This window comes from Maniola jurtina, chromosome 3 (assembly GCF_905333055.1).
Source record: "Maniola jurtina chromosome 3, ilManJurt1.1, whole genome shotgun sequence".
Classification (NCBI taxonomy): Eukaryota; Metazoa; Arthropoda; class Insecta; order Lepidoptera; family Nymphalidae; genus Maniola; species Maniola jurtina.
The window spans coordinates 8,449,863-8,464,239 of record NC_060031.1 but is presented as its reverse complement, the minus strand read 5'-3'; the positions used below and the strand labels follow the sequence as shown (position 1 = coordinate 8,464,239).

Sequence of the window (14,377 nt, the reverse complement as noted above, 5' to 3'; positions counted from 1 at the left end):
TGTACATAAATTACTTTATATAAATATTCTCCTTTTGGGTTTGGCAGAGGTTACACATTTCCTGTACCTATTAATTAAGTTAATTGATGTTCTCAATGTCAGTTCTTGTTAAGTGCACATCAGGTACCTACCTACCTGCTCAGAACCCGTAGTAAGCTTAAAATGAACATCATAATATATTCCATTTTCCAGTTGGTTAATTAAAATGTGCATGGTTTTTGATTAGGAGGACAATGTAAAGAGAACTCAGATTGTAGTGACGAGGAGCAATGCTTCGAGGGTCAATGCAAGAATGTTTGTGCGTCTGGCGCTTGTGGGGTAGCCGCCGAATGTCATGCCAGCGCACACCGCGCATCCTGTACATGCGTACCACCGTTACAAGGAGATGCCAAAGTTGCTTGCACGCCAAGTACGTACCTAAGAGTTTAATATCTACATCATACACCGAACATAGAGATAGCCTGACTGAGCCAAAAACCATTCAGTGGCTTCAAGAAGATCTAGTAGCTTAATGCGGACTCTGGCGTATCTAAGCCGGGACTAACGCTAGTCTAACTAGCTAGCTATGAGTAGCTTGAATGAACGATCCTATATCCTCAGTTAGATGTTAACTATCGGTACCGTAGGTAGGTTCATAGGTATTCGTAATCGAGCGAGGTAGAGATAATCTGATACATAGGTATTTTCTGCCCAAGTAAATTTGGTAAAAAATTATGATATGGGAAACTAGTTGGGCACACTCTGACAAAAACTTTTTTGCACTTACTTAAGCGTAAGCCAGTCTGTACAGACAGATACTGAAAACTGAATTAATACAAGTTGTGTTATTTTCTCCGTGGTAACTCACTTTTTATATAATAATATAATAAGTAGGTTTATAAAAATATTTTTTAAATCATACCTATCAGCATTTTGAAGACATATCTACTTAATATTTTTCTAAGTTTTTCGCTCATAATATCTCCAAACTTTACACTAAGGAAAATTTTGGTTGGCGCGCGGCAGATATATTTTTAACTCTTTTTTAAATTCTCTAAATTGGGCTTGCCCATACAGCCACAAAATGTCTATATTTGTACATTGCGCTAATACAAAGATTGTATATAGGTTCACCTGGACCAATTTGCTTATCCGACGAAGAATGCGGCACAGCAGAAGCTTGCATTGGCCGACGCTGCGTTTCCGCGTGCGCAGGCGCTTGCGGCACGGGTGCGCTTTGTGAGGCAAATGCGCACCGCGCACGCTGTCGCTGTCCGCCTGGCACCGCTGGAGACCCCTCCCGTGCTTGTTATACACGTAAGTTTTTAAGTTAAACATAATTTAGACGCCACGACTGTCCTATTTAACGACGATAATAGTTCTGTTTCGTATTGAACGCATAAATTAATATAGAACGTATAGGTACCTACGTTACTAAATGAACTTTTTAATTAAATTTTGATAGGTATTATGTAACTCTTGATTACAAAATTGTTTGTTTTTACAGCCGAATGCACCTCAGATGATAACTGCCCATTCGATAAGGCCTGCATTAATGGGTATTGCCGAGACCCGTGCACTCAGGGAGGACCGTGCGGTCGAGACGCTGTCTGCGAAACTGTCGCCCACGTGGCCACTTGTCGCTGCCCAGCGGGCACGCAAGGAGACGCGCGTCGCGCTTGCATTTCTGCGGTGTGTCACTACAACGAAGACTGCGATGACACTCAAATATGCAACCGTTTGAATAGATTCTGCCAACCTGTATGTTCAGAAAACAGTTGTGCACCAGGAGCAATCTGCACCGCCAGCCTTCATCGACCGATATGCATGTGCCCGCCCGGCTACAACGGAGACCCATATCTTCGCGGCTGTTCCACCATACAATTCACAGATGAATGTTCCAGCGACGCTGACTGCGCTCGTCCACTTGGCTGTGTTAACGCCCGGTGTATCGATTTATGCCAGGGTAATCCGTGCGATACTGGTCTTATTTGTAAAACGGTTGACATATTGCCGCTTCGCGCAGTCGCTTGCGTGTGTCCCGAAGAGGGACGCGCAGCACCGGACACGGGATGTCGATCGCCACCAGAAGCTGAATGCTCTGCAGATTCGGATTGCGCTACTAGCCAGACTTGCCGCCGTGGAAAGTGTATTGACGCATGCAAAGCTGCGCCGTGTGGACACAATGCACTCTGTGAAACCGCCGATCATGTATCGCGTTGCAGTTGTCCTCCAGGGTACTTTGGAAATCCAAGAATTGAATGCAATACAGGTATACGCTTTAAATAATTAAACGTGAAAAAGGACTTCGTCTGTGATGGCGTTTGCTGGCGCGCGTGCTGTGCTTGTTTGGAGTGTTTTTTTTTGTTAAGAGTGGCTGGTTTTTGTGTTAGTTGGTGTTTTTTGGTGGTGGAACTGAATGGGAAGCGCTCTAAAGGGGCGCCACGCTGTAGCGTTGGAGGCCCAATCAAAGACTTGTTGTTGGTTCGCTTGCTTTAATGATACTGAACTCACTTATTCTATGTGCATTACATTATATGTGTTCAAGTGCCGTGGGTCACATACTACACCTCCCAGGGCACTTGAAAAAAAAAATTAAGTAAAACATTTTTTTTTTTTTTTAGCCTAAACACAATAAAAATGACATAACGTAAAAAATACACAAAGTGAAAAATACAAGAAAAAAAAAATAGTCTTAAAAAATGCAGAAAATTAATAAAATTTGTCAAGTCCGAGGTATTTAATAAGTCAATCCAAATCAGTCAAAATCCTTTTCGGTTTAGAAATCGATTTCTCCTCTATCCGTGTGCGCGCGCTATTTTCTATTACATAAGTCATATTGTTCATTATATTATATTCAACATAATCTCAACATAATTATTATTATGGCATAAACTCCTTTCATCATATTAGGTATTATTATATTTCATTTATATTCTTAACCACTTTTGGTTAACCTTGTACTTCATATTTTCATTTATTATTTATTTATACTCCTGTGCACAATTACTCTCACGCAGACAACTACTGTACAGCATGATCGAGATAAAAGGCGAGTATACATTCCAAACACAACAACTTGTAAAAAAAATTAGTTGTAACGATTATTAACTGTACCATGATGTTCGGGTGATCAATCCGTCCACAATAGTAAAGCTAAAATCGATAAACTTATTGACACTTTACCATTCCTTTCACAAAAAATTCTTGCCATGTGTTATCTAATAACACTACCCATCTTCAAAAGTTTTCATACCATATCCTTTCACAAATATTTTACACCTTTCCCAAATCATTTCCATTTCCATAATACCATTCCCAAAATGCCATTACTTCATTTATTTATATATTATTTTCATTACTTTGGTACCTTTTGCTCCAGTCTTTCACGCAGACGAACTAGCGTACAACATGATCAAGAGATGGGCCGGTAACTCACATCACTTCTTATCCTCACATTTATATTATACTTTATAATCTCTTCCTATCTTTTAATTCCAATCGCATATGCATACCAAACCAAACCTTACATTCTCTTTAAATAAAGCAAACCCCAACGTCTTCTGCAAAAAAATTAACCATTCTCATCATTCAATTCCTGAACAAATCATACACTCTTTCAATACACTTCATATTAAAACAAACCCTTACATCTTCTGCAAAAAAAAAGTTAACCATTCTCATAATTCAAATCTAAAACAAATCATTACATTCCTTCGATGCGCCTTGCATCCATTATGCAAAAAAAAAAAATACGTAAAATCCATGAGAACTCCTAAATAGTGTTCAAGTAGTCACGAGTCACGAGTCTATAAATCGACATAATATATCCTTGCATATCTCCTGCTATCATTCATCATCAACGATGTTCAATACGTCGCATATTTATATTTGTCAAAACCTTTCACATAAAGATACTCGACAATATCGCTAAGTTATGAAATCAAAACAAATCTGAAAACAATTAAGTTGCTTAGTTATCATTTAGATACATTTTATCATTGCTCGGGTACCTACCTATTGTTTTTGAATTCAATTGCAATTACAGTATTGTAATACAAGACGAAAAGGTGCGTATCAGCGTTTCTTTTGTATTTGATATGACCTATTTACTGTGGTCATCGGCGTCATATTCACATTTGATTGCATCACGAAATTCTTGATACCTAATATCATACCCAAGTAATGATTATTATTTAAAGTCAGCTTTTAATAAAACGTAAAATCCAAGTAAGGTGTTACCTTTACTCTAAACTAAACTGAACATTTTACTGCTATCAAAAAAGTACTTTTCTTCTATTTAAGATATGAATTTTTGTAAAATAAATGAAAACTATATTTCTTTCATAAATAAGTCACTTTTAAATTTAAACAGACTGTAAATAAGATTAAGCTTAATAACTGAAATCTAAAATTTCTGAAAATTTACTCACAAAGAAAATCACCGATTTTCAATTTATAATCTTAATTTTATAACTTCTCAAATAAATTCCTAAACTATAAGATCGCGAGATACCTAAAACAAAATAATATCGGGTTCAAAATTAGTAAGTAGAGTCAAAAGTTAAAAGAGTTTAGTAAAGTCGGAAAATAAAGTCAACGGTCAGGTCAAAAATGCAGTCAATACAAGAAGGAAAAATAATTGTGTTACAAAAGTAAATAACCAAACTTATATCCGGACAGCGTAAAATTACAATTAATATTATTTCTAAAACACCTTAATTTCGTCTCTAATTTAAAATGTTCACTCAGGTATTAGTCCAAAATTTATCTTGCACATTAAAAAAAAACACCATTATTGAAAACCGAAACTCGAAACATCTTATCTTTATCGAAACTCGAAACACTTTATCTTTACACATATATCTTCTTGATTATGTTCATGATTCCATGTATAGCTTTATGTCTCTGCACTGTCGATCTTTCTCCGCCATATTCCATACAATGGACCATTTAGAAATATTTGGTGTTGTCTATAAAAATCTCTCTCTTCTTATTATTCAAATTTTAAATCCTCAAATCTCTGTCTCTTCTTAATATTCAAATTTTAATTTCTCAAATATCGGTATTATCTTTAAATAAATATTAATTTCAAATTTTCAACTCTCAAACGTAAACGCTGCCCAGCCGGTGCACGCGCATGGTGAAGGCGCGCGCACACCGACTGGCAGGGTCGCCATGTAGCGTTGGAGGCCCAATCAAAGACTTGTTGTTGGTTCGCTTGCTTTAATGATACTGAACTCACTTATTCTATGTGCATTACATTATATGTGTTCAAGTGCCGTGGGTCACATACTACAACGCGTATGTCGGCGGGCGCCGGCGCAGACGGAGTCCATACTTGTTTAAATTCAATAACTTGAAAATATCACAAACTTGACATTGGCTAATCAGAGTAAAGCCAGATTTAAAGAAAAAAAAAAAAAAAAAAAACGTGAAAAATTAGGCAATATACCAGTAGCCTAATTTTACACGTTTATATCCAAGAGCAACTGAAATGGAACGTTAACTTTAATGAAGTTGTTTTCTTGTCACAGAATCGAGACAGCCTACTATACTGGAATGTTACAAAGATGAAGATTGCGGACCGGAACAAGCTTGTAACGAACGTACCTGCGTGAATCCATGTACTGATTCTTGCGGTCCTGGCGCTCTATGTCGCGTCATAAATCATACACCACATTGTTCGTGTCCAATAGGATATTCTGGCAATGCAAACATACGATGCACGCCGCGTAAGTATTTTCAGATAAATACTGATTCAGTAAAGCAGGTTTCTAGAGTTAATATAGTTAATAATTTAATTGTTTTTACAGCATCACAAGACATTATACCAGTCGGTTGCAAAGCTAACTCTGACTGTCCATTATCTCAAGCGTGTATAAATGGTGCATGTGCCAATCCATGTGCTTGTGGCACCAATGCTGAATGTACTGTAGTGAGACACCATCCAGTTTGCTACTGTGAACGTAGTCACTCAGGAAACCCATACATTGGATGTATTAAACGTAAGTTTATTTAAAAAATAATAAGGACAGCGCACATGAGCACAGTAGAGTGCGATCGAAGCGCTGCTTCTTTCTTGATAACAACTCAAACTGAGCTTTTTTTTACGCTTTGTCAAACGCGCTGCGTGTCCTCCTTGTTTTGTTTTCAGAATACCAATTTTAATCTATACCTACCAAAGTGTCGAGTATGCACTTTGAATTTTTGTACACTAAGTTTAATTAAGTTGTTACAAAAAAAAACTCCGCTCTATTCTGCCTGTGTGCGTTTAGCGTCTGTATTTTTTGCTATTTCATGTATTTTATATTGCACTTCTAAGCACAGAATTTAGCTAGGTACTTTACTTTAGCTTGTACTTTCACTTTTGCCTAGGCTCAAATTTTATATGTATATTTCATGCGTCACCATTCTTGTTTCAGTTGATTGTACATCAGATACAGAATGCCCCAATAGCGACATGTGCTACAATGGAGCATGCGTCAACCCTTGTATAGTAGAAGCTCCATGTGCTGTGAGTGCCGAGTGCTTTGGCGAAAACCATAGGCCTCAATGTCGCTGTCCCTCAGGCACTAATGGAAATCCTTACAACAAATGTCAAGCATTTGAATGCGAAATCGACAATGACTGCAATGATGACAGTATCTGTATTAAAGGAGTATGTCACAATGCCTGTTCGCTCGAAGGACATAATCCTTGTGCCTATAACGCGAATTGTTTTGCTCGTAACCATGCCGCATCCTGTAAATGTCCAGCTACCCTTCCAATGGGAGATCCTTTGACTCACTGTGAAAAAGCGACAGTATTTGGAGAACCTGAATGTACGATGGATGGCGACTGTCCAAGCGGTCAAGCTTGCCTTAGAGATGAATGCCGTGATGCTTGTGAAGAACTTAAGCCATGCGGTACAAACGCCCGATGCTCGGTTTCTGACAGTATTCCGTTCCGCACTTTGCTATGCCGTTGCCCTGAAGGTTACATACCAGATGAAAAAGGTACATGTAAACTAGCCCAGTTACCGCCACTTAGTTGTTCAACCGATCAAGACTGCAGTGACCACGAATCATGTGTCAATAGGATCTGCCGTAACCCGTGTAACTGTGGTGACAACGCAGAATGTTTCATTCGAAACCATAGACCTGTTTGTGCTTGCCGGGATGGTTTCGATGGTAATCCGTATCGTGTTTGTCGTATCGTCGGATGCCGCTCAAATTCTGAATGTGAATCACATGAAGCATGTGTTAATGGCAACTGTGTTAGCCCTTGTCTGTTAAATAGCACATGTGGACCCAATGCAGAATGCTTTGTAGAAAGGTCACAACCACTTTGCCGTTGTCGCTCTGGATTCGAAGGGGATGCTTACTTTGGATGTAACGCTGTTGAATGCAGATCTAACGGCGATTGCCCACTCGACAAACAATGCCATGCTCATAGGTGTATCAATCCCTGCCTTTCTGCAAATATTTGTGGTAAAAACGCTGAATGCCTTGTACGAAATCACATCGGTGTATGTAAATGTAACCCAGGACATACAGGCAGCCCATATATAGAATGTAGACGTCAAATTACGGCTGAATGTTATGCAGACGCAGACTGTCCATCTAAACTAGCGTGCTTGTCGGCTAAATGTGTTAATCCGTGTTCGGCATTACAACCTTGTACTTTACCCGCTCAATGCGAAGTATCACCAACACTACCTGTTAGAACAATGCTTTGTTCCTGTCCACCTGGATACGTTAGCAGCGGAAAAGGTATTTGTCGTCCATCTACTCCAATTCAAGAAGTAGCTTGCGAGATTGATAATGATTGCACCTCTAGCAACGCATGTGTAACGTCTGTTTGTAAGAATCCTTGCGATTGCGGACCAAATACTGATTGTCAAATAAGAGAACATAAACCAGTTTGTGCCTGCAGACCGGGCTTTATAGGCGACCCTCGCACAGGATGTTACGACGTAAAATGTCAAGCTAATAGCCACTGCGCAGACGACGAAACCTGTATTAACAACCGCTGTGTGCCTGCATGTAGTATTGAACCAAACGTCTGTGGACAATCTGCGGAATGTTACGGTGTTGAACATCGTGCTTCATGTCGTTGTCAAATTGGAACTGTAGGCAACCCATCTGTAGCTTGCTCACCAATCGGCTGTCGATCAAGTACCGAATGCACGGCAGACAAATCCTGCATTAACTCGAAATGTGTTGAACCTTGTACCTCCACAACCTGTAATGAGCCTGCTGAGTGCCGAGTGCACCTTCATGAAGTGTATTGTGTTTGCCCACCTGGTTTTGAAAGTACTTCAAGTGGCTGCAATAAAACGGAGCCGAGATGCTTTTCCGACATAGAATGTCCATCGGGAACTGCGTGCATATCTGCAAAATGCGTTAATCCTTGCCTAGAGACCAATCCCTGCGGAATCAATGCTGACTGTAAAGTCGCCGATACGTTACCAGTTCGAACCATGATATGCGAATGTCTACCAGGCTACAGAGGAAATGCTCTTGTAGAATGCACGCCATATAAACGTGAGTTTTTTTTTTAAATAATTTAATAATTTAGTGAAATAATTCCTAAAAGTGTACATACCTATTATTTATACAATCAAATTAATGTTTACATGCGCACATACGATATTCATTATTATTGACATTATTTCAGCGCCGGGTACAAAATGTATACAAGGTCAAGGTGTAGACGAGACTGGCGAATGCGTACCCTGTTTGGAATACGAAGGACGCGTGATTGATGCGAGAGGCCGATGCGTGTGTGACACGCAGCGCGGATACACGCTGCGCGGCAACACGTGCGCTCCCGGTGGCTGTCGCACTGATGACAACTGCGACACTTCTTCACGATGTATCAATGAAAAATGTGTGCCCGCCTGCGAGGCGGAGCCCTGCGGTCTCTTCGCGACATGTGAAGCTGTTAACCATCGCTCTCGCTGCACTTGTATCACTGGCTACATCGGCAATCCCAGAGTTTACTGCAATGCTACAACTACACCAAATATTACCTACCGCACCGACTTCCCGCTACCAGATATGCAGGTAAACTGAATGCTAAAACTTTGAGTAAAATCCCTCAAACATAATATGCATTATGTGTCAAATAATGATACACGATACACCTTACTAATTTATCATAAAACAATTACACATTTATCACACTTGAACAAAAACGGATAAATCGAATATTGTAATATTCAAATCATTCTTTAAAGTTTAAACAATACGAGTATTGGACTAAAAGCCCGCGAGGGCCAGACCTTCGTTATTTTATAAAAGCTGCAAGTTTCTCTGCGTATTGCCCCCAATACAAGGAAGAATAATCAACGACTATGAAGTTTGGATCATGGTTGTTTTGAGAGATAACAGATAAAAAAAGGTTAAAAAATCTTACGTCAAAGTATAAAGTGTAATTTTTTATATTCTCTTTGGAAGAGAAATCACGTCATGCATTGCCAGACACTTAGTATCATGGCATCCCCCTGCCAGACACGCTTAAACTATTAAACTTTTATGGAGTCTAACCGGTGGTAGCCACGACTTTTAAGTGATTTGCAATAGGTACATGACGTAATTTCTAACTATATTCCGAAGAAAATATAAAAAAATTACATTGACGTAAGATTTTTTTACACTTTTTTACCTGTTATCTCCCCAAGCCGCCATGATCCAAACATTCATAGTCGTGATCAATCTTCCCTGTGTTGGGAACAATACGCAGAGAAACTTTGAGTTTTTATAAAATAACGAAGGTCTGGCACTCGCTGGCTCTCTCTATATCTATCATCTGTAAATTGATTGAATTTTTTTTAAACCGCTAAATTTCAACCTGTTAAATTTTATTTAGATTTGAAATATGTATTATAATGTGTTATCTTGTATTTTTAGGTTCATTGTCTGGCAAATGGTGTAAGTGTAAGTCTTAAAATCAAGGATTTCAATGGAGTACTTTACGTCAAAGGTTATAGCAAAGATGAAAGATGCCGTCTCGTTGTACATACAACAGAGAATCAAGAGAGACCAGTCGATTTTACTGTATTCTTCGGTGATTGTGGATTAGTCCACGTAAACGTAAGTTAACACACCTCATAGTTTCGACTATACCTTTAATACTAATCGTATAATCGTTTTGATTATTTGGCAACGGTAATTTAAATGATGCGGTGCTGAGCTTGCACCAGCACTTTCTGGTGATGGACTACCCCGCCCCAGCGCGGCAGCACATCCAGCGCTGCGTTTACATTTTCAAAATTCGTGTTGCGTGTTGTATATCTACATAAATGTGAAAGTATGTTTGTCTTGTCTGTCTGCTCACTTTGTACGGCACATCCGTTTAACCGATTTTGGTACAGAGATAGCTTGCATCCCAAGGACGGACAAAGGCTACTTTTCGTCCTGGAAAATCAGAGTTCCCACGGGATTCTAAAGAATCTACATCCACGTGGACGAAGTAGCGGGATCATCTATGTAATAAATAGCTTGCATCCTGGAGACAGACAAAGCCTACCTACTTTTTACCGACTTCAAAAAAGGGAGGTTTTCAATTCGACTGTGTTTTAAAAACAAAATTGCATGTTTGCTACGCAATTATTATAACGGAAAAGAGAGAATTCCCGCGGGCTGTTTCAAAATCTAAATCCACATCATCACTTAATTTTTCTGTAAATGTTATTGATGTGCAACGGTACTTAAATAGAAATTATGCCTGCAGGGTTTAGCGAGCTTCGTACTGGTGATGCAAAAACATCCGAAATTAGTAACATCGAATGCTAAAGCCTTCCACATAAAATGTATATATCAGACCGGAGAACAAAACGTGACTTTAGCGTTCAATGTGTCCATGCTGACAACTGCTGGCACGATAGCAAATACTGGACCGCCACCAACCTGCTCGATGAGAATAGTCTCCCAAAATGGCGGTGAAGTCAATTCCGCAGAAATTGGAGAAAATTTAGTACTGCAAGTTGATGTTCAACCATCAAGTAAGTATAATAAATAGAATTGCGCATCATAATACCTACTTAAGTGACTGGTTTTTTTTTTTATTATTTGTTGAAAAAAATACCAAAAATCAGACAGGGCTTTCTTCGGCGGCACGTGATCGTGCGCGAGAGCATGCTAATTCAATCTACACTGATGGGAAGGACATACTCAAAAGTCAGATATGTGATGTTTTAACTACGCAAATAAACGTTTTGTATTAAGTGCCTTATTATTCTGCAATATTTTTAAGCGAACTAAACACATCTTCCCCATGCAGAGGGCATTGCAAAGTGTGATATTATGCTTGTTTGATTTGGTTTTATTTCGAAATCTCAGTTTCATAGGAATCGGTTATTCCGCACGGACCAAGTTGTAGGCCGGAGCAGCTCTAGTATCCTAATGAATATCCTAAAATAACACACCTCAAGGTTACATGACTTTTTTTATTATTTGCTATACCTTAAAAGTATAAGTAATATCATTAATTTATTTTCTAGGCATCTACGGTGGCTTTGCCCGCAGTTGTATTGCAAAAACAAGTGAAGTTTCAACAAATATAGAAAACGAATATACAGTTACGGATGAAGATGGTTGTGCCACCGACAAGGCCATCTTTGGTGAATGGGAACGAAGTGAAGACGGAAGCGCACTGCGAGCGTCTTTCAATGCCTTTAAATTCCCCAGCAGTGATAATATAAAATTCCAATGTAATATACGTGTCTGTTTTGGAAAATGTCAACCGGTAAGAACTCTTCGAAAATCTAACTACTATGAATGTATTATTATCTATAATAGTAAAATTAGTAGGTAATTACTGATTAATTAAATGTTAATTTATTTTCAGGTAAACTGTCGCGGATACGACGCGTTTGGAAAACGCCGTAAACGAGAAATAGTCGAAACAGACGGTCCCTTAGCGGGACAGCTTCGAGAGGAGGTGACAGTTGAGTCAAATCAGATCCTCACGCTCGATAGGCGAGATCTGTCTCAAGCAGCCCCGCAGCGAGATGGGTCTGGAGTGTACGCTGCAGGCGTAGGCGGCGCTAACGGCACCGGCAGCGAGGTGTGCGTGTCCGCGGCGGGACTGGCCGTGGCGCTGGCGCTGACGGCGCTGCTGGCGCTGGTGGCGGTGGCGGCGGCGGTAGCGTGCTGGCTCGTGGCGTGGCGACGCGCGCGCCCCGCACCCGCGCCTCTGCCGCATCCGCCCGACTTCCCCAACCCGCTGTTCCAGCGCTAGGCCGTTATCCCAGCTAGTCTTACGTCCCGCTCCTCCGTCGGCGCCGGGCGGTGTCGGCTCTTTCTCTCTCACTCACTCGGTTTAATGTGCGCGCCGCCGGAGGACCGCCGGGCGAGGGCCCTGCGAGCGCTGCGGCATCCTAGCCGCCTCCCTCGTTCGCGCTCGTGGCGTCCTAAATTAGATTATTTAATTTTATTTTTATCTCGATTAACTTAGAATTGTCTCCTCCTCTGAACTTTGTGATAATTATTAAATATTCAACATCACCATAATTTGTAAAATAAATATTGACTTTAGTTTTTAAGCAATTATTAATAAAATAAAATATTGAAATATATTAGATTGTTTTATTATTTAGCTTAGGCAAAAGAGTCAAAGGCCGAAACATTGCAGCACCTAGGAATTTCGAGGCCCGAGGGGGTAGAGCACTGACAACGAGGTCACATAATATTTTTTCTTATGGTACTCGTAGGTACATGAACGCGGTCTACTGGCTTCGGCTTATCTTCAATCAAGCGAATTTGTTAGTCTTGAGTATGTATTAAAATATCACTTTTCAAAATTTAATTTTATGATTTGCTCTTGATTAGGCATGCTTTTCCACAAGACTAAGCTATGTTGCTATGGATGTATCGGATGTATTTGATACCCACCTATCATTTTCATTGCTCCACACATCTTACCATTTGGTGGAAACGGGTTCAATGTAGGTTTAATTTCAAGGGGTTAGTCCAAAATAAGTTTTGCGATGAGAATCCAGTTTCTGAACAATGTTGCCTACTAGTAACTAGATATACATTTTTTAAATCCAACCCGCACAAGTGGTGCTACCTGATCCAAAAATACATAATTCCGATACTTATTAAACATAGGTTGGAACTGGAGAAAAATGCAACATTAACTTGTCGCAATGCAGGAACGGATCGACGTGATTTTTAGCATATAAGTATGTATAGTTAAAGGACTGGAGAGTGACATAGACTAAGTACCTACTTTTTATTCCGGAAAATTAAAGTTTTCGCGGAACTTTTAAAAACCTAAATCCACGCGGACGGGTGTCGCGAGCATTTGCTAGTACCTCATTTATAAATTGTCTCCAGTCTGGTCGGGTCAAAGGCTTTGGCTGAGAGCATTTCATCCTCAAATCCTACCATCAAAGATTTGCAGCCTGCAAGAGCCTTTCCATATTAATACGAGTAGGTATGTTTCCATCTTAGACTACATCGTACCACCACGTGAGATGAGAACGCAGTCAAGAAATAATTCATATTGCGGAAGTGTGTCTGTCTGTCTATCTGTCTACTAGCTTTGCACGGCCCAACAGTTTAAGTGATGGTTGAGGGTTAGCTTACATCTCGGAAACGGACAATGACTTCTACGGACGCTAGAGATAGCTTACGTGCCGGATATTGAATGGGCAACTTTTCATCCCAGAAAAGCAAAGAGTTCCCACGGGATTTTTCGAAAACCTAAATCCACGCGGACAAATTCGCGCGTATCATCTAGTCTGTAATATAATTTACAAAATATTAGGTACCTTATGCTTACAACTTTGTCCACGAGGACTACAAAATTCCGAACCCCTTTTTTACCCCTTAGAGGTTATCAAAAATCTTTTCTTAGTCTACGTTTTATGACGTCTAGCTATCTGCATGCTCAGCCAGATCCATCCTCCAGTAGTTTAAGCTGTGCGTGACAGATCAGTCAGTCCGTCGCCTTTTCCTTTTAACGTATTATATTTTTGAAACGAAAATAAGAAAAAATCTTCGTCAACGTCTCCGCTGCCGGGGAGATATATAGCTCCCTTGACTTCTGTAGTCACTGCGAATGTTCTGACCGGCACAGTTGGCAGATTTCGTGACGCAACCACTGTGACAGACGGACACACTTTCCCATTTTTTATATTAATGTGTATACTTAGTACTGTTATGCATGGCTTTACTTATAGACTGTTGGGTTGAGCTATTACTTGGTCTGAGTTTATTATGATATAATAATAGTGCGACATTACTTAAAACAGACATCATAGAGTAAAGTAATCTATAACCACAGCTATAACTGAATCGCAATAGCTGTAGTGTAGTTTGGTGTGTATCTATAGCCGTCTCAGGCGCAGCGCTACATATCGCGGTCAACACAGCGCATGCGCGGCCTCTTACCTCCCCTCTGC

The 14,377-nt window shown here is 40.0% G+C and overlaps 1 protein-coding gene across 9 annotated transcripts in view; it reads left to right on the top strand.

The window, feature by feature from the left end:
• Positions 1-12,544, top strand: part of LOC123880900 — a 114,959-nt gene extending 102,415 nt beyond the window's left edge. For all 9 annotated transcript variants that reach the window (XM_045929287.1, XM_045929285.1, XM_045929291.1 and 6 more), the window contains 11 exons: positions 227-409; positions 1,108-1,296; positions 1,487-2,251; positions 5,517-5,714; positions 5,796-5,987; positions 6,405-8,507; positions 8,641-9,029; positions 9,876-10,058; positions 10,699-10,969; positions 11,468-11,712; positions 11,815-12,544. In XM_045929287.1, the coding sequence (XP_045785243.1) occupies positions 227-409; positions 1,108-1,296; positions 1,487-2,251; positions 5,517-5,714; positions 5,796-5,987; positions 6,405-8,507; positions 8,641-9,029; positions 9,876-10,058; positions 10,699-10,969; positions 11,468-11,712; positions 11,815-12,207 (5,111 nt within the window). In that variant the 3' untranslated portion in view covers positions 12,208-12,544. The remainder of the gene's footprint in view (positions 1-226; positions 410-1,107; positions 1,297-1,486; positions 2,252-5,516; positions 5,715-5,795; positions 5,988-6,404; positions 8,508-8,640; positions 9,030-9,875; positions 10,059-10,698; positions 10,970-11,467; positions 11,713-11,814) is intronic.
• The last annotated feature ends 1,833 nt before the right edge of the window (positions 12,545-14,377 follow it).